Genomic DNA, 19,896 nt, shown 5'->3' with positions numbered 1-19,896 from the left:
TGGCATGTGGGATCTTAGTTCCCCAACCAGGGATCGAACCCACGTCCCCTGCATTGGAAGGTGGATTCTTCACCACTGGACCACCAGGGAAGTCCCCAAGTTGAGATGTTGAGTAGGCAGTTAGATATATGAGTCTGGAATCCAAGGAAGAGGTCTGTGCTAAAGATATAAATTTAGGAGTTATGAGCTTATTAATAGCATTCAAATAAGACTTGATGGGATGATAAGGGAGTAAAAGTAGATGTAAACCGTGCCCACTTTATGCTAGGTCCCCAAAGGGCTACATCCTCAAAGTAATGGTAAACCAGTTAACTTGCACTTCATTGACTTACAGCCCAGTTTTCTGTCATCTGTGTTGTCCATGAAATCTCTATTCTTGATCAAAATTTAAGCATGTCTTGGATTGGCAGTGCCTGCAGACATCTGGCTGAAGAATACATAAAACCTCTCTAGTATAAGAAACCAACATTCTAGGCCTCAAGTTATTTTCACAAATATTCCAGATACAACTTCTAGCACACAAAGATACTGGGTATGAAATAAAACAAGAAAAATAAGCAAGAAACCACAACTAAGGAGTCCACATGCCGCAACTAAGGAGCCAGCGAACTGCAACTAAGACCCAGTGCAACCAAATAAATAAATAAATATTTTTTAAAAATCTAAGTACTCAGTTAAGTAGAAAGGAAACTTTAAAGCAAGAGGTTTGTAGAGATAAGGAGGAAATGTTATAATAATAAAACAGTCAATTCAATAGGCAGCCATACATTCCTAAATTACTATGAACCTAATAATATAGTTTTAAAATACATAAAGCAAAACTTGACAGACTTAAATAGAGAAATAGATAAATTCTCAATCATTATCATCACTTCTATTCAATACTGTACTGAACCCTCAAGCAGTAAACACATATAAAAGGTATAAAGGTTGAAAAGAAAGAAATAAAACTGTCTTTGAGTACGGATGATATGATTTTATACATATAAAAAATGTTTACAAATAAGTGATTAGAATTAACTAGGAAGGTTAGCAGGTTTGTAGAATTGAAAATCAATATACAAAATCTATTGTATATCGATATAGTAGCAGCAGACAGATAGAAAATGAAATTAAAAGAACATGTCATTTACAATGGAATGAAATAGTAACAAGTACGTAGAAATAAGTATGACAAAAATTTTTCAAGACCTCTATGGAAAAACCTATGGAAATTTATTGGGAAACTTTAAAGAAGACCTAAGTAGATGCCAAGATATACCATGTACATGTACTGGAAAATGCGATATTATGAAAATGTAAACTATCCCCAAACCGATCTATAGATTCGGCACAACCTATGTGAAAATCTCAACAAGTATTTTCTCTTGCAGAACTCAACAAGCCTGATTTTAAAGTTACTAAGAAAATGCAAAGCACCAAGAATAGCCAAGACCCTCTTGAGGAAAAGGAACAAGATAGGAGGAATTGCTGTATAACACATTGAGACTTATTTTAAAGCTATAGTAATGTGATAATTGGCTTAGGAGTAAACAAATAGGTCAGTGAAAGAGAACAGAAAATCCAAAACTAGACTCACACATTTATAGGCATTTGATTTATGGAAAAGGTGTCACAGAAGAGCAGTTTTCAATAAATGTGCTGAAATTTTTTGATATCCATATGGAAATACATTAAACTGGATCCCTAACTCGCACTGTACACAAAAATCCACTAACAGTGGGTTACAAGTCTAAACATAAATATAAAACCTTAAATCTCTTAGAAAGAAAAAAAGTAAAAGAATATCTTAATAACTTCAGGGTAGGAAAAGAAAGAGAATTGATATCAAGATACAAAAAGCACTAACCATGAAGAATTTTTAAATAAATTTCACTACATTAAAATTATGACTTTATGCTCATCCAAAGATAACAAAAAGAGAATGAAAAAATAGCCGCAGAAGGGAAGATGTTTGCAGCACAAAAGGCCAACGAAGACTCATATCAAGAATGTATAGAGTACTCCTTTGAATCAATAAGAAAAAAAGGCTGATTATCCAATAGAAAAATTGGTACAAAAAAGAAGGAAACAAACTTGGATAGGCAATTCCACAAGAGGAAATCCAAATGGCTACTACCCATAAGAAATTAACCTCATTATTAATCAGGGAAATGCAAAATAAAACCACAGAGACACTGCTATGCAACCACTAGAATGGCCAAAAATGTAAAAACACAGTCAATGTCAAGTGTTTGTGAAGATTTGGAGCAAATGGAACTCTCATACATTGCTGATGAAAATGGAAAATGGTGCAGTTCCACTCCTAGATGTGCCCAGCAGAAATTCATAGGAAGGTTCATAGCAGGACTATGTATAAGCACCAAAAATTACTCAAATGCACATGATTGCATTATATTCACACAATGGAATGCTATACAGCAATAGGAATGAACAAACTATAGCTACACACAACAGCATAGACGAATCACAACCATAATGCTGAGTAAAAAATATCACAAACAAAAGAATGTATGCAGTATGGTTCCATTTGCATACTTCAAAAATAGGCAAAACTAAGCTATATTCTTTAGGTATGTATACATAAGTGGTACGGTTATGAACAAAATCAAATAAATAATTATAAACATCAGAATGGGGGTTACACTTAGTGGGAAGGGAGAGGATGTGATTGAAAAGGCAGATAACAGTGAGTCTTCTGGGCTGCTGGCAAAGTTCTTGATCTTAGTGGTGGTTGCATTTTTTGTATCAAAAGCATTTATGTTTTATGCACTTTATTGTATAGTTTTAGTTCACAGTTTTTACAGAATTTTTGAAAAGCAAAGAAAAGTGGTCCAAGGACTGAACACTGAGGCTCTCATATTTAGAGTATGTTTATAAACCCTACATCCATTCAACGTTCAACAAATCTTTTTTGAGCACCTACTATGTGGCAGGCACTTGTTCCAGCTGCTGGGAGTACAACAGTGGACAAAACAGACAAATCCCCCTGCTTTCATGGATCTTATATACTAGAGAAGCCTGGAGAGAGTATGTCAAGGAGGATGGAGTGGTTAACTATGCAAAATGTTGCTTACATGTTGAGTAAGATGAGGACATAAAATTGACTATTGGCTTTGATAAGCCACTTCCATGATTTTGTTACCACCTAAATATAGATAATCTTCATCTAGACCTCTTTTGTGAACTCCCAGTCTCCATGTATTTCCCAATATAATTCCCATAGATACCCCATGTGTCCAAAACTGTATACAGCAACCTACCCTTCTAGGGTTCTCCATCTCAGTGAACTGCATCACCATCCATCCATTTGCCCAAATCAGAAACCGGGAGGTTATCTCTAATCCCTCTTTGTCCCTCCCTTCTCCATTACATTTCCAATTCATCATCAGTTCTACCAAATGTATCTCAAATACAGGGAACACAACAATGTGAGGCATTTCTACCCACCTGGTCCATGAGGATATTGCTTTTCCTCTGCTTTTTTCTCCAGAGCTGAGAATGGAGGTGTCCCTCAGTTCAAAAAGGTGGTATTTGAGGAATATGCTGATGGCTCCTTTACTCAGCCCTTATACCGCGGAGAACTAAATGAACATTTGGGACTCTTGGGACCATATATAAGAGCAGAAGTCGAAGACAACATCATGGTAAGTTGAGGACAATGAAATTACAAGAAAATTAATCCCGTGTGTGTATTTTAGATTTCTGATTCTAAAAATAATGGCCATAAAAAGAATGAAATAATGCCATTTGTAGCAACTTGGATGGACCTAGACATTGTCATACTGAGTGAAGTCAGACAGAGAAAGAGAAATATCGTAAGATATCGCTTATATATGAAATCTTTAAAAAGGGTACAAATGAATTTATTTACAAAACAAATAGAGTCACAGTTGTAGAAAACAAAACTTATGGTTACCGAGGGGGAAGGGGAGAGGGAGGGATACATTGAGAGATCAGGATTGACATATACACACTACTATATATAAAATAGATAACTAGTAAGAACCTGCTGTATAGCACAGGGAACTCCACTCAATACTCTGTAATGACCTATATGGGAAAAGAATCTAAAAAAGAGTGGATAGGGCTTCCCTGGTGGCGCAGTGGTTGAGAGTCCGCCTGCCGATGCAGGGGACACGGGTTCGTGCCCCGGTCCGGGAAGATCCCACATGCCGCGGAGCGTCTGGGCCCGTGAGCCATGGCCGCTGAGCCTGCGCGTCTGCAGCCTGTACTCTGCAACGGGAGAGGCCACAACAGTGAGAGGCCCACGTACTGCAAAAAAAAAAAAAAGAGTGGATACATGTATATGTATAACTGGTTCACTATGCTGTACACCTGAAACGAACACAACATTGTAAATCAACTATACTCCAATAATTTTTTAAATAAAAATAATGTATTCTCACTTTTGAAAAAGTTTAAAGTATAGAAAATAAGGAAGTTGAAAAATAATACCATAATTATCATTTTGCTGTATGTTCTTATGTTTTTCCTATGTATTCTCTTTATGTATTCAAAATTAAACAATGGATCATCCTTTTTTAAATAAATATGTCATAAACATTTCTTATGTCATTAAAAACACTTCCTACACACACATATATAATATATATATATATATTTTTTTTTTTTTTTTTTTTTTTTTTTTGCGGTACTCGGGCCTCTGACTGTTATGGCCTCTCCCGATGCGGAGTACAGGCTCCGGACGCGCAGGCTCAGCGGCCATGGCTCACGGGCCCAGCCGCTCCGCGGCATGTGGGATCTTCCCGGACCGGGGCATGAACCCGTGTCCCCGGCATCGGCAGGCGGACTCTCAACCACTGCGCCACCAGGGAAGGCCCCTACATATATATTTTTTTAACATCTTTATTGGAGTATAATTGCTTTACAATGGTGTGTTAGTTTCTGCTTTACAACAAAATGAATCAGTTATATATATACATATGTTCCCATATCTCTTCCCTCTTGCGTCTCCCTGCCTCCCACCCTCCCTATCCCACCCCTCCAGGCGGTCACAGAGCACCCAGCTGATCTCCCTGTGCTATGCGGCTGCTTCCCACTAGCTATCTACCTTACGTTTGGTAGTGTATATACGTCCATGACTCTCTCTCGCCCCGTCACAGCTTACCCTTCCCCCTCCCCATATCCTCAAGTCCATTCTTTAGTAGGTCTGTGTCTTTATTCCTGTCTTACCCCTAGGTTCTTCATGACATTTTTTGTCTTAAATTCCGTATATATGTGTTAGCATACGGTATTTGTCTCTCTCTTTCTGACTTACTTCACTCTGTATGACAGACTCAAGGTCTATCCACCTCATTGCAAATAGCTCAATTTCGTTTCTTTTTATGGCTGAGTAATATTCCATTGTATATATTGCCACATCTTCTTTATCCATTCATCCGATGATGGACACTTAGGTTGTTTCCATCTCCGGGCTATTGTAAAGAGAGCTGCAATGAACATTTTGGTACATGACTCTTTTAGAATTATGGTTTCCTCAGGGTATATGCCCAGTAGTGGGATTTCTGGGTCATATGGTAGTTCTATTTTTAGTTTTTTAAGGAACCTCCATACTGTTCTCCACAGTGGCTGTATCAGTTTACATTCCCACCAACAGTGCAAGAGGGTTCTCTTTTCTCCACACCCTCTCCAGCATTTATTGTTTCTAGATTTTTTGATGATGGCCATTCTGACTGGTGTGAGATGATATCTCATTGTAGTTTTGATTTGCATTTCTCTAATGATTAGTGATGTTGAGCATTCTTTCATGTGTTTGTTGGCACTCTGTATATCTTCTTTGGAGAAATGTCTATTTAGGTCTTCTGCCCATTTTTGGATTGGGTTGTTTGTTTTTTTTGTTATTGAGCTGCATGAGCTGCTTATAAATTTTGGAGATTAATCCTTTGTCGGTTGCTTCATTTGCAAATATTTTCTCCCATTCTGAGGGTTGTCTTTTAGTCTTGTTTATGGTTTCCTTTGCTGTGCAAAAGCTTTGAAGTTTCATTAGGTCCCATTTGTTTATTTTTGTTTTTATTTCCATTTCTCTAGGAGGTGGGTCAAAAAGGATCTTGCTGTGATTTATGTCATAGAGTGTTCTGCCTATATTTTCCTCTAAGAGTTTGATAGTTTCTGGCCTTACATTTAGGTCTTTAATCCATTTTGAGCTTATTTTTGTGTATGGTGTTAGGGAGTGATCTAATCTCATACTTTTACATGTACCTGTCCAGTTTTCCCAGCACCACTTATTGAAGAGGCTGTCCTTTCCCCACTGTATATTCCTGCCTCCTTTATCAAAGATAAGGTGACCATATGTGCGTGGGTTTATCTCTGGGCTTTCTATCCTGTTCCATTGAGCTATGTTTCTGTTTTTGTGCCAGTACCATACTGTCTTGATTACTGTAGCTTTGTAGTATAGCCTGAAGTCAGGGAGTCTGATTCCTCCAGCTCTGTTTTTCTTTCTCAAGATTGCTTTGGCTATTTGGGGTCTTTTGTGTTTCCATACAAATTCTGAAATTTTTTGTTCTAGTTCTGTGAAAAATGCCAGTGGTAGTTTGATAGGGATTGCATTGAATCTGTAGATTGCTTTGGGTAGTAGAGTCATTTTCACAATGTTGATTCTTCCAATCCAAGAACATGGTATATCTCTCCATCTGTTTCTATCCTCTTTAATTTCTTTCATCAGTGTCTTATAATTTTCTGCATACAGGTCTTTTGTCTCCTTAGGTAGGTTTATTCCTAGGTATTTTATTCTTTTTGTTGCAGTGATAAATGGGAGTGTTTTCTTGATTTCACTTTCAGATTTTTCATCATTAGTGTATAGGAATGCCAGAGATTTCTGTGCATTAATTTTGTATCCTGCTACTTTACCAAATTTGTTGATTAGCTCTAGTAGTTTTCTGGTAGCATCTTTCGGATTCTCTATGTATAGGATCATGTCATCTGCAAACAGTGACAGCTTTACTTCTTCTTTTCCGATTTGCATTCCTTTTATTTCCTTTTCTTCTCTGATTGCTGTGGCTAAAACTTCCAAAAATATGTTGAATAATAGTGGTGAGAGTGGGCAACCTTGTCTTCTTCCTGATCTTAGTGGAAATGCTTTCAGTTTTTCACCATTGAGGACGATGTTGGCTGTGGCTTTGTCATATATGGCCTTTCTTACGTTGAGGAAAGTTCTCTCTATGCCTACTTTCTGCAGGTTTTTTTTATCATAAATGGGTGTTGAATTTTGTCGAAAGCTTTCTCTGCATCTATTGAGATGATCATATGGTTTTTCTCCTTCAGTTTGTTAATATGGTGTATCACGTTGATTGATTTGCGTATATTGAAGAATCCTTGCATTCCTGGACTAAACCCCACTTGATCATGGTGTATGATCCTTTTAATGTGCTGTTGGATTCTGTTTGCTAGTATTTTGTTGAGGATTTTTGCATCTATGTTCATCAGTGATATTGGCCTGTAGTTTTCTTTCTTTGTGACATCTTTGTCTGGTTTTGGTATCAGGGTGATGGTGGCCTTGTAGAATTAGTTTGGGAGTGTTCCTCCCTCTGCTATATTTTGGAAGAGTTTGAGAAGGATAGGTGTTAGCTCTTCTCTAAATGTTTGATAGAATTTGCCTGTGAAGCCATCTGGTCCTGGGCTTTTGTTTGTTGGAAGATTTTTAATCACATTTCAATTTCAATGCTTGTGATTGGTCTGTTCATATTTTCTATTTCTTCCTGATTCAGTCTTGGAAGGTTGTGCTTTTCTAAGAATTTGTCCATTTCTTTCAGGTTGTCCATTTTATTGGCATAGAGTTGCTTGTAGTAATCTCTCATGATCTTTTGTATTTCTGCAGTGTCAGTTGTTACTTCTCCTTTTTCATTTCTAATTCTGTTGATTTGAGTCTTCTCCCTTTTTTTCTTGATGAGTCTGGCTAGTGGTTTATCAATTTTGTTTATCTTCTCAAAGAACCAGCTTTTAGTTTTATGGATCTTTGCTATTGTTTCCTTCATTTCTTTTTCATTTATTTCTGATCTGATTTTTATGATTTCTTTCCTTCTGCTAACTTTGGGGTTTTTTTGTTCTTCTTTCTCTAATTGCTTTAGGTGCAAGGTTAGGTTGTTTATTCGAGATGTTTCCTGTTTCTTAAGGTAGGATTGTATTGCTATAGACTTCCCTCTTAGAACTGCTTTTGCTGCATGCTGGTCGTCGTGTCTCCATTGTCATTTGTTTCTAGGTATTTTTTGATTTCCTCTTTGATTTCTTCAGTGATCACTTCGTTATTAAGTAGTGTATTGTTTAGCCTCCATATGTTTGTATTGTTTACAGATCTTTTCCTGTAATTGATATCTAGTTTCATAGCACTGTGGTCGGAAAAGATACTTGATACAATTTCAGTTTTCTTATATTTACCAAGTCTTGATTTGTGACCCAAGATATGATCTATCCTGGAGAATGTTCCATGAGCACTTGAGAAAAATGTGTATTCTGTTGTTTTTGAATGGAATGTCCTATAAATATCAATTAAGTCCATCTTGTTTAATGTATCATTTAAAGCTTGTGTTTCCTTATTTATTTTCATTTTGGATGATCTTTCCATTGGTGAAAGTGGGGTGTTAAAGTCCCCTACTATGAATGTGTTACTGTTGATTTCCCCTTTCATGGCTGTTAGTATTTGCCTTATGTATTGAGGTGCTCCTATGTTGGGTGCATAAATATATACAATTGTTATATCTTCTTCTTGGATCCCTTGATCATTATGTAGTGTCCTTCTTTGTCTCTTCTAATAGTCTTTATTTTTAAGTCTATTTTGTCTGATATGAGAATTGCTACTCCAGCTTTCTATTGGTTTCCATTTGCATGAAATATCTTTTTCCATCCCCTTACTTTCAGTCTGTATGTGTCTCTAGGTCTGAAGTGGGTCTCTTGTAGACAGCAAATATATGGGTCTTGTTTTTGTATCCATTCAGCCAGTCTGTGTTTTTTGGTGGGAGCATTTAATCCATTTACATTTAAGGTAATTATCAATATGTATGTTCTTATTCCCATTTTCTTATTTGTTTTGGGTTCGTTATTGTATGTCTTTTCCTTCTCTTGTGTTTCTTGCCTAGAGAAGTTCCTTTAGCAGTTGTTGTAGAGCTGGTTTGGTGGTGCTGAACTCTCTCAGCTTTTGCTTGTCTGTAAAGGTTTTAATTTCTCCATCAAATCTGAATGAGATCCTTGCTGGGTAGAGTAATCTTGGTTGCAGGTTTTTCTCCTTCATCACTTTAAATATGTCCTGCCAGTCCCTTCTGGCTTGCAGAGTTTCTGCTCAAAGATCGGCTGTTAACCTTATGGGGATTCCCTTGTGTATTATTTGTTGTTTTTCCCTTGCTGCTTTTAATATATTTTCTTTGTATTTAATTTTTGACAGTTTGATTAATATATGTCTTGGCATGTTACTCCTTGGATTTATCCTCTATGGGACTCTCTGTGCTTCCTGGACTTGATTAACTGTTTCCTTTCCCATATTAGGGAAGTTTTCAACTATAATCTCTTCAAATATTTTCTCAGTCCCTTTCTTTTTCTCTTCTTCTTCTGGAACCCCTATAATTCGAATGTTGTTGCATTTAATGTTGTCCCAGAGGTCTCTGAGACTGTCCTCAGTTCTTTTCATTCTTTTTTCTTTATTCTGCTCTGCAGTAGTTATTTCCACTATTTTATCTTCCAGGTCACTTATCCGTTCTTCTGCCTCAGTTATTCTGCTACTGATGCCTTCTAGAGTATTTTTAATTTCATTTATTGTGTTGTTCATCGCTGCTTGTTTCATCTTTAGTTCTTCTAGGTCCTTGTTAAATGTTTCTTGCATTTTCTCTATTCTGTTTTCAAGATTTTGGATCATCTTTACTATCATTATTCTGAATTCTTTTTCAGGTAGACTGCCTATTTCCTCTTCATTTGTTAGGTCTGGTGGGATTTTACCTTGCTCCTTCATCTGCTGTGTGTTTTTCTGTCTTCTCATTTTGCTTGTCTTACTGTGTTTGGGGTCTCCTTTTCGCAGGCTGCAGGTTCGTAGTTTCCATTGTTTTTGGTGTCTGTCCCCAGTGGCTAAAGTTGGTTCAGTGGGTTGTGTAGGCTTCCTGGTGGAGGGGACTAGTGCCTGTGTTCTGGTGGATGAGGCTGGATCTTGTCTTTCTGGTGGGCAGGTCCACGTCTGGTGGTGTGTTTTGGGGTGTCTGTGGACTTATGATTTTAGGCAGCCTCTCTGCTAAAGGGTGGGGTTGTGTTCCTGTCTTGCTAGTTGTTTGGCATAGGATGTCCAGCACTGTAGCTTGCTGGTTGTTGAGTGAAGCTGGGTGCTGGTGTTGAGATGGAGATCTCTGGGAGATTTTCGCTGTTTGATATTATGTGGGGCTGGGAGGTCTCTTGTGGACCAGTGTCCTGAAGTTGGCTCTCCCACCTCAGAGGCACAACACTGACTGCTGACTGCAGCACCAAGAGCGTTTCATCCACACAGCTCAGAATAAAAGGGAGAAAAGTAGAAAGAAAGAATTAGTAGAAGCAGAAAGAAAGAAAGAAACAAAGAAACAAAGGAGGGAGGAAGGGAGGAAGGAAGGAAGGAAGGAAGGTAGGAGGGAAGGAAGGAAAAGAAGAAAGAAAGAAGATAAAGTAAAATAAAGTAAGATAAAATTAATAAAGTTATTAAAATAAAAAAAATTATTAAGAGAAAAAAAAACGGACAGATAGAACCCTAGGACAAATGGTGGAAGCAAAGCTATACAGACAAAATCTCACACAGAAGCATACACATACACAGTCACAAAAAGAGAAAAAGGGGGAAAAAAATATATATCTTTGCTCCTAAAGTCCACCTCCTCAATTTGGGATGATTCGTTGTCTGAAGGAGGGAAGGAAGGAAAGAAAGAACAAAGATAAAGTAAAAGAAAATAAAGTTATTAAAATAAAAAGTAATTATTAAGAAAAAAATTAAAAAGAAAACAAAACAAAAAAAAACGGACAGATAGAACCCTTGGACAGATGGTGGAAGGAAAGCTATACAGACAAAATCTCACACAGAAGCATACACATACACGCTCACAAAAAGAGGAAAAGGGGAAAAAATCATAAATCTTGCTCTCAAAGTCCACTTCCTCAATTTGGGATGATCCGTTGTCTATTCATGTATGCCACAGATGCAGGTACATCACGTTGATTGTGGAGCTTTAATCCGCTGCTCCTGAGGCTGCTGGGAGAGATTTCCCGTTCTCTTCTTTGTTCTCACAGCTCCCGGGGCTCAGCTTTGGATTCGGCCCCGCCTCTGTGTGTAGGTCGCCGGAGGGCGTCTGTTCTTCGCTCAGACAGGACGGGCTTAAAGGAGCCGCTGATTCGGGGGCTCTGGCTCACTCAGGCCGTGGGGAGGGAGGGGCACGGGTGCGGGGCGAGCCTGCGGCTGCAGAGGCCGGTGTGACGTTGCAGTAGCCTGAGGCGCGCCGTGCGTTCTCCCGGGGAAGTTGTCCCTGGATCCTGGGACCCTGGCTGTGGCGGGCTGCACAGGCTCCCCGGAAGGGGGGTGTGGATAGTGACCTGCGGTTGCACACAGGCTTCTTGGTGGCGGCAGCAGCAGCCTTAGCGTCTCCCGCCCGTCTCTGGGGTTCGCGCTTTTAGCCGCGGCTCGCGCCCGTCTCTGGAGCTCCTTTAAGCAGCGCTCTTAATCCCCTCTCCTCGCGCACCAGGAAACAAAAACCCTACGTATATTTTTAAATGATGGAATATTAGTCCATTATATGATTTTATGGTTTACTTAACCATCTACTTTGAACAACCTTTTAGATAGTTTCTTTTTTTTTTTTTTTTTTACTATTTAAGTAATGCGGCAGCCACAACCCTTTTCCTAGGATAAAATTCCAGGAGTGCAATGTACATGAACATTTTAAGATTTTCTCTAATGAATTATCTATTAATGTTCTTTGCATAGTTTAAATTTTTGGAGGGAGTGCTTTTCTTGTTCATTTATATTACCTTGTATATTATAGATCATTGATATATTAATGATCATTGATCATTTTAGTGAATAATATTTTTCCAAGTTTGTTTTCTCTTAATTTTGTATATAATGGTTTTTAAAATAAAACAGGTTTGAAATTTTAGGTAGTAACCCATAAATCTTTCCTTTATGACACTTTCATAGATTTTTTTGTTTATTAAAATCCTTCCCTATACAGAGATTTTTTTTCTTAAAATCACCTATACTTTTTTCAACTTTCTTTTACAGTTTAATTTCTTAACATTTAACTTTTTAATCCATCGATAATTCCTGTAGACTAGAATTTGTTTTTGGTGTGTGTGAGCCAAAGATCAAGGTAGTTTTATTTTTTCCAGAAACAGTCATCCATTGTCCCAATTGATTGTTTACATGAAGGATATAGGAGGATCTAAAATTATGGGATTGTGAGTGAATTTTTTTCTGACTTCAATTTTATTTTACTTTCCATATGTCGCATGAAAATGTATAATTTTTTTAATTTGAAAAACAAGTCTTCTTTAAATATCATAAGTATTCATCCTGGCATTTGTCATGAAGAACCTTAATTTAAGAGTATCAGTTCCTGGAGTTAGGGTCTCTTAAAACCCCTGTGGTGATATTTTCCCTTTTACTTTGGAATTGCTTTTAAGTATTTAGAAATTTTCTCCTTTGCAACTTTGAGTTCATGCCATAAAGATTTTGGAATTCAAAAATGTCTCAGTTTCTTTTGTAGATCTTTAGGTTTGGGTTCTAACAACATCCATACTCTGTACCATTTCCTCCAGCTATTAAAAACCTGGATAAAACCCCCCCAAATCGGCATTGCTATTAGGGATATAAACCCTAACCTAAGAACTTTACAAGATCTTAAAACATAACACCTGCTTTTTTAAATTTCTTTTCTTTTTTTTTCTTGCTCTGCAGGTAACATTTAAAAACCAGGCATCTCGTCCCTACTCCTTCTATTCTAGCCTTATTTCTTATGAGGAAGATCAGAGGCAAGGAGCAGAACCTAGAAAAAAGTTTGTCGAGCCTAATGAAACCAAAACTTACTTCTGGAAAGTGCAGCATCATATGGCACCAACTACAGATGAGTTTGACTGCAAAGCCTGGGCGTATTTTTCTGATGTTGATCTGGTAAGCAGGTCTGTGTTGTGCTGGCCTCTTTCTGGTTTAAAAGAAAGAGGCTTTGTGTTATGTTTGAAGTTTGGTATTTATCCTAAGCATAATGGGAAGCTTTAAATAGGGGAGGTGTCATCATATTTATGGCTTAGACATATCGCTCTGGAATCTACTGAAGAGGAAGAAATTGTACTGTGGGAAGATGGGGAGTGGGTTGGAGTGGCATAAAAGTTGATGAGAAATCCACTCTGGTTCATGGGTGAGAGAACTTTTGCTCACAGGACTGGTGTCTTTCAGGAAAAAGATGTGCACTCAGGCTTGATTGGACCCCTTCTGATTTGCCGCACAAACACTCTGAGCGCTGCCCATGGGAGACAAGTGACAGTGCAGGAATTTGCTCTGTTTTTCACTATTTTTGATGAGACCAAGAGCTGGTACTTCACTGAAAACATGGAAAGGAACTGCAGGGCTCCCTGCAACATCCAGATGGAGGACCCCACTTTTAGAGAAAAGTATCGCTTCCATGGTAATATATTCCACACCCAAATATTACTCGCTGTGAAATGAACCTTGAGCCTGAGGTTTCGACGTTGTATGATTTGAGACTATATGTATGGGAGTGGAATCCTCATAGGGATCAATATTTTTTGACTGGAGTGGAGGGAAAGACACTTATACAATAGATTTTAACAGCTTTCTCTGTGTTCTTTCTCCAGCAATCAATGGCTATGTGATGGATACACTACCTGGTTTAGCAATGGCTCAGGATCAAAAGATCCGATGGTATCTGCTCAGCATGGGCAGCAATGAAAATATCCATTCTATTCATTTCAGTGGACATGTGTTCACTGTACGGAAAAAGGAGGAGTATAAAATGGCAGTCTACAACCTCTACCCGGGTACGAGCCACTTTGTGCTCTTTCTTCAACTTACTGTGCTTGCTGAAAACCTACTTTAAAGGTCTGTGCCCTGGGGATATGTCCAGTGAACAAAGCAGACCAACTCCCTGCTCTCGGGTAGCTTACTTTTTCAAGTAACTTTACCCTACAGAGAGATAATAAATAAATTAGCAAGTGAACATGACAATTTCAGATACAGATAATGTGCTATAAAGGAAATAGAACAGAATAAATGGATAATTGATGTCACAGCACTTTCCTAGGAAAAAGGGATTTTTCTACCACCTTAAATCCCACATGGCACCAGTAGTTTCCCAAAGACTGATTTGTTTATGTATGAGAGCAATATATTGATTAAGCACTCCTCACAATGTTGATCAAAACATAATTTCATTTTAGTTCTCCAGTGTCCCTTTAAAACAGGTTTAATAGTGGAAGTAAACTTCCCCTGTTTCTGTGTAAAAATTCTGATAAGCCCAGTGACTTTAAGCTCACTTTTTTTTTAAACATCTTTATTGGAGTATAGTTCCTTTACAGTGGTGTGTTAGTTGCTGCTGTATAACAAAGTGAATCAGCTATACGTATACTTATATCCTCATATCCCCTCCCTCTTGCGTCTCCCTCCCACCCTCCCTATCCCACCCCTCTAGGTGGTAACAAAGCACCGAGCTGATCTCCCTGTGCTATGCAGCTGCTTCCCACTAGCTATCTATTTTACATTTGGTTGTATATGTAAGTCCATGCCACCCTCTCACTTCGTCCCAGTTTACCCTTCCCCCTCCCCGTGTCCTCAAGTCCATTCTCTGTGTCGCGTCTTTATTCCTGTCCTGCCCCTAGGTTCTTCAGGACCTTTTTTTTTTAAAAATTCTATATATATGTGTTAGCATATGGTATTTGTTTTTCTCTTTCGGACTTACTTCACTCTGTACGACTGACTCTGGGTCCATCCACCTCACTACAAATAACTCAATTTCATTTCTTTTTATGGCTGACTAATATTCCATTGTATATATGTGCCACATCTTCTTTATACATTCCTCTGTCGATGAACACTTAGGTTGCTTCCATGTCCTGGCTATTGTAAATACTGCTGCAGTGAACATAGTGGTACATGACTTGTTTTGAATTATGGTTTTCTCAGAGTATATGCCCAGTAGTGGGATTGCTGGGTCATATGGTAGTTCTATTTTTAGTTTTTTAAGGAACCTCCATACTGTTCTCCATAGTGGCTATATCAATTTATATTCTCACCAACAGTGCAAGAGGGTTCCCTTTTCTCCACACCCTCTCCAGCATTTATTGTTTCTAGATTTTTTGATGATGGCCATTCTGACCAGTGTGAGATGATATTGCATTGTAGTTTTGATTTGCATTTCTCTAATGATTAGTGATGTTGAGCATCCTTTCATGTGCTTGTTGGCAATCTGTATATCTTCTTTGGAGAAATGTCTGTTTAGGTCTTCTGCCCATTTTTGGGTTGAGTTGGTTTATTTTTGATATTGAGCTGCATGAGCTGCTTCTATATTTGAGAGATTAATCCTTTGTCAGTTGCTTCGCTTGCAGATATTTTCTCCCAATCTGAGGGTTGTCTTCTCGTCTTGTTTATGGTTGCCTTGGCTGTGCAAAAGCTTTGAAGTTTCATTAGGTTCCATTTGTTTATTTTTGTTTTTATTTCCATTTCTCTAGGAAGTGGGTCAAAAAGGATCTTGCTGTGATTTATGTCATAAGGTGTTCTGCCTGTTTTCCTCTAAGAGTTTTATAGTGTCTGGCCTTACATTTAGGTCTTTAATCCATTTTGAATTTATTTTTGTGTATGGTGTTAGGAAGTGTTTTTTTTGTTTGTTTTTGCGGTACGCAGGCCTCTCACTGTTGTGGCCTCTCCCGTTGCGGAGCACAGGCTCCGGACACGCAGGCTTAGCGGCCATGGCTCACGGGCCCAGCCGCTCCACAGCATGTGGGATCTTCCCGGACTGGGGCACGAACCCATGTCCCCTGCATCGGCAGGCGGACTCTCAACCACTGCGCCACCAGGGAAGCCCAGAAAGTGTTTTAATTTCATTCTTTTACATGTAGCTGTCCAGTTTTTCCAGCACCACTTATTGAAGAGGCTCTCTTTTCTCCATTGTCTATTCTTGTCTCCTTTCTCAAAGATAAGGTGACCATATGTGCGTGGGTTTATCTCTGGGCTTTCTATCGTGTTCCATTGATCTATATTTCTGTTTTTGTGCCAGTACCATACTGTCTTGATGACTGTAGCTTTGTAGTATAGTCTGAAGTCAGGGAGTCTGATTCCTCCACCTCCATATTTCTTTCTCAAAATTGTTTTGGCTATTCGGGGTCTTTTGTGTCTCCATACAAACTTTAAGATTTTTTGTTCTAGTTCTGTGAAAAATGCCATTGGTAGTTTGATAGGGATTGCATTGAATTTGTAGATTGCTTTGGGTAGTATAGTCATTTTCACAATGTTGATTCTTCCAATCCAAGAACGTGGTATATCTCTCCATCTGTTTGTATCATCTTTAATTTCTTTCATCAGTGTCTTATAGTTTTCTGCATACAGGTCTTTTGTTTCCTTAAGTAGGTTTATTCCTAGGTATTTTATTCTTTTTGTTGCAATGGTAAATGGAAGTGTTTCCGTAATTTCTCTTCAGATATTTTTGTCATTAGTGTATAGGAATGCAAGAGATTTCTGTGCATTAATTTTGTATACTGCTACTTTACCCAATTCATTGATTAGCTCTAGTAGTTTTCTGGGACCATCTTTAGGATTCTCTGTGTATAGTATCATGTCATCTGCAAACAGTGACAGTTTTACTTCTTCTTTTCAGTTTGGATTCCTTTTATTTCTTTTTCTTCTCGGATTGCCGTGACTAAAACTTCCAAAACTATGTTGAATAATAGTGGTGAGAGTGGGCAGCCTTGTCTTGTTTTTGATCTTAGTGGAAATGGTTTCAGTTTTTCACCATTAAAAATGATGTTGGCTGTGGGTTTGTCATATATGGCCATATATTGCCATATATGGCCCATATATGGTTGAGGTAAGTTCCCTCTATGCCTACTTTCTGGAACGTTTTTATCATAAATTGGCGTTGAATTTTGTCAAAAGCTTTTTCTGCATCTATTGAGATGATCATATGGTTTTCCTCCTTCAATTTTTTAATATGGTGTATCACGTTGATTGATTTGCATATATTGAAGAATCCTTGCATTCCTGGACTAAACCCCACTTGATCATGGTGTATGATCCTTTTAATGTGCTGTTGGATTCTGTTTGCTAGTATTTTGTTGAGGATTTTTGCATCTATGTTCATCAGTGATATTGGCCTGTAGTTTTCTTTCTTTGTGACATCCTTGTCTGGTTTTGGCATCAGGGTGATGGTGGCCTCGTAGAATGAGTTTGGGAGTTTTCCTCCCTCTGCTATATTTTGGAAGAGTTTGAGAAGGATAGGTGTCAGCTCTTCTCTAAATATTTGATAGAATTTGCCTGTGAAGCCGTCTGGTCCTGGGCTTTTGTTTGTTGGAAGATTTTTAATCACAGTTTCAATTTCAGTGCTTGTGATTGATCTGTTTATATTTTCTATTTCTTCCTGGTTCAGTCTCGGAATGTTGTGCATTTCTAAGAATTTGTCCATTTTTTCCAGGTTGTCCATTTTATTGGCATATAGTTGCTTGTAGTAATTTCTCATGATCCTTTGTATTTCTGCAGTGTCAGTTGTTACTTCTCCTTTTTCATTTATAATTCTATTGATTTGAGTCTTCTCCCTTTTTTTCTTGATGAGTCTTGCTAATGGTTTATCAATTTTGTTTATCTTCTCAAAGAACCAGCTTTTAGTTTTATTGATCTTTGCTATAGTTTCCTTCATTTCCTTTTCATTTATTTCTGATGTGATCTTTATGGTTTCTTCCCTTCTGCTAACTTTGGGGTTTTTTGTTCTTCTTTCTCTAATTGATTTAGGTGTAATGTGTGGTGTTGTGTTCCTGTCTCGCTAGTTGTTTGGCGTGGGGCATCCAGCACTGGAGCTTGCTGGTCATTGAGTGAAGCTGGGTCTTAGCGTTGAGATGGAGATCTCTGGGAGAGCTCTCGCCGTATGATATTACATGGGCCCGGGAGGTCTCTGGTGGTCCAATGTCCTGAACTCGGCTCTCCTACCTCAGAGGCTCAGGCCTGACACCCAGCAGGAGCACCAAGACCCTGTCAGCCACATGGCTCAGAAGAAAAGGGAGAAAAAAAGGAAAGAAGGAAAATAAATAAATAAAATAAAATTATTAAAATTTTAAAAAATTATTAAAATTAAAAAGCAATTTAAAAAAAAGAAGAGAGCAACCAAACCAATAAACAAATCCACCAGTGATAACAAGTGCTAAAAGCTATACTAAAAAAAAATGGACAGACATAACTGTAGGACAAATGGTAAAAGCAAAGCTATACAGACAAAATCACACAAAGAAGCATACACATACACACTCACAAAAAGAGAAAAAGGAAAAATATATATATAAAAAGGAAGAGAGCAACTAAATCAATAAACAAATATACCAGTGATAATAACCTCTAAATACTAAACTAACATAAACATAAAACCAGAAACAAATTGATGCAGAAAGCAAACCCCAAGTCTACAGTTGCTCCCAAAGTCCACCTCCTCAATTTGGGATGATTCGTTGCCCATTCAGGTATTCCACAGATGCAGGTACATCAAGTTGATTGTGGAGCTTTAATCCGCTGCTCCTGAGGCTGCTGGGAGAGATTTCCTTTCTCTTTGTTCTCACAGCTCCCGGGGCTCAGCTTTGGATTTGGCCCCACCTCTGCGTGTAGGTCGCAGGAGGGCGTCTGTTCTTAGCTCAGACAGGACGGGGTTAAAGGAGCCGCTGATTCGGGGGCTCTGGCTCACTCAGGCCGGGGGGAGGGAGGGGTACGGATGCGGGGCGAGCCTGCAGTGCACTAGCCGTGGTGCACTAACCCCTTCAGGCTGTGTTCACGCCGCCAACCCCAGTCCTCTCCCTGCACTCCGACCCGAAGCCTGAGCCTCAGCTCCCAGCCCCGCCCGCCTCGGGTGAGCAGACAAGCCTCTCGGGCTGGTGAGTGCTGGTTGGCACCGATACTCTGTGCGGGAATCTCCCCGCTTTGCCCTCCACACCCCTGTTGCCGTGCTCTCCTCCGCGGCTCTGAAGCTGCCCCCTCTGCCTCCTGCAGTCTCCGCCCGCGAAGGGGCTCCTAGTGTGTGGAAACCTTTCCTCCTTCACAGCTCCCTCCCACTGGTGCAGGTCCCGTCCCTATCCTTTTGTCTCTGTTTTTTTTTTTTTCTTTTGCCCTACCCAGGTACGTGGGGAGTTTCTTGCCTTTTGGGAGGTCTGAGGTCTTCTGCCAGCGTTCAGTAGGTGTTCTGTAGGGGTTGTTCCACATGTAGTTGTATTTCTGATGTATTTGCGGGGGGTAAGGAGATCTCCACGTCTTACTCCTCTGCCATCTTGAAGCTCCTCCTACCATACTCTGCTCACTCTTAAGTAATAAACAGTCCTGCAGTCACTTTACATCACAAATATAGTTCAGGTCACAAATTACAATGTCTACTCCAAGATATTAATCAAAATTCTGAACTTGATTTAAGTTCAGTATCTCGTCCTCCAAGTTGGTTGAGTTTTCTGTCTCGCTACCTTATGCTTCCCCCTGCACTCCTGGCTGTTGCTGGTCTGAACCGCAGCGGGGCAAGGGCAGAGGCGAGGGATGGCACCACTGTCTGCACCAGGCAGATATTTCAATCTGACTCTATGTTTGGTGGGGTACTTTCAGGGGCTCTTCAGAGACTCCCTTTTGGGACTGTCCCTCATGAAATCCTCTTGACCTGGTTGTTTCCACCTTTATTCTGGGTGGTCACTGTGACTGATTCCTCA

The 19,896-nt window shown here is 39.1% G+C and overlaps 1 protein-coding gene across 1 annotated transcript in view; it reads left to right on the top strand.

Annotated features, from left to right (window-relative positions):
- The window catches only part of F8 (coagulation factor VIII), a 127,501-nt gene that overhangs the window by 74,719 nt on the left and 32,886 nt on the right, over window positions 1-19,896 (top strand). The window contains exons 15-18 of the mRNA XM_004285927.3: window positions 3,494-3,647; window positions 12,908-13,120; window positions 13,403-13,631; window positions 13,822-14,004. Coding sequence (XP_004285975.2) covers window positions 3,494-3,647; window positions 12,908-13,120; window positions 13,403-13,631; window positions 13,822-14,004 — 779 coding nt within the window. The remainder of the gene's footprint in view (window positions 1-3,493; window positions 3,648-12,907; window positions 13,121-13,402; window positions 13,632-13,821; window positions 14,005-19,896) is intronic.

The sequence above is a fragment of the Orcinus orca genome, chromosome X, assembly GCF_937001465.1.
Source record: "Orcinus orca chromosome X, mOrcOrc1.1, whole genome shotgun sequence".
NCBI lineage: Eukaryota > Metazoa > Chordata > Mammalia > Artiodactyla > Delphinidae > Orcinus > Orcinus orca.
The sequence above is the reverse complement of the archived record's forward strand: the minus strand, read 5'-3'. Positions and strand labels throughout refer to the sequence as shown.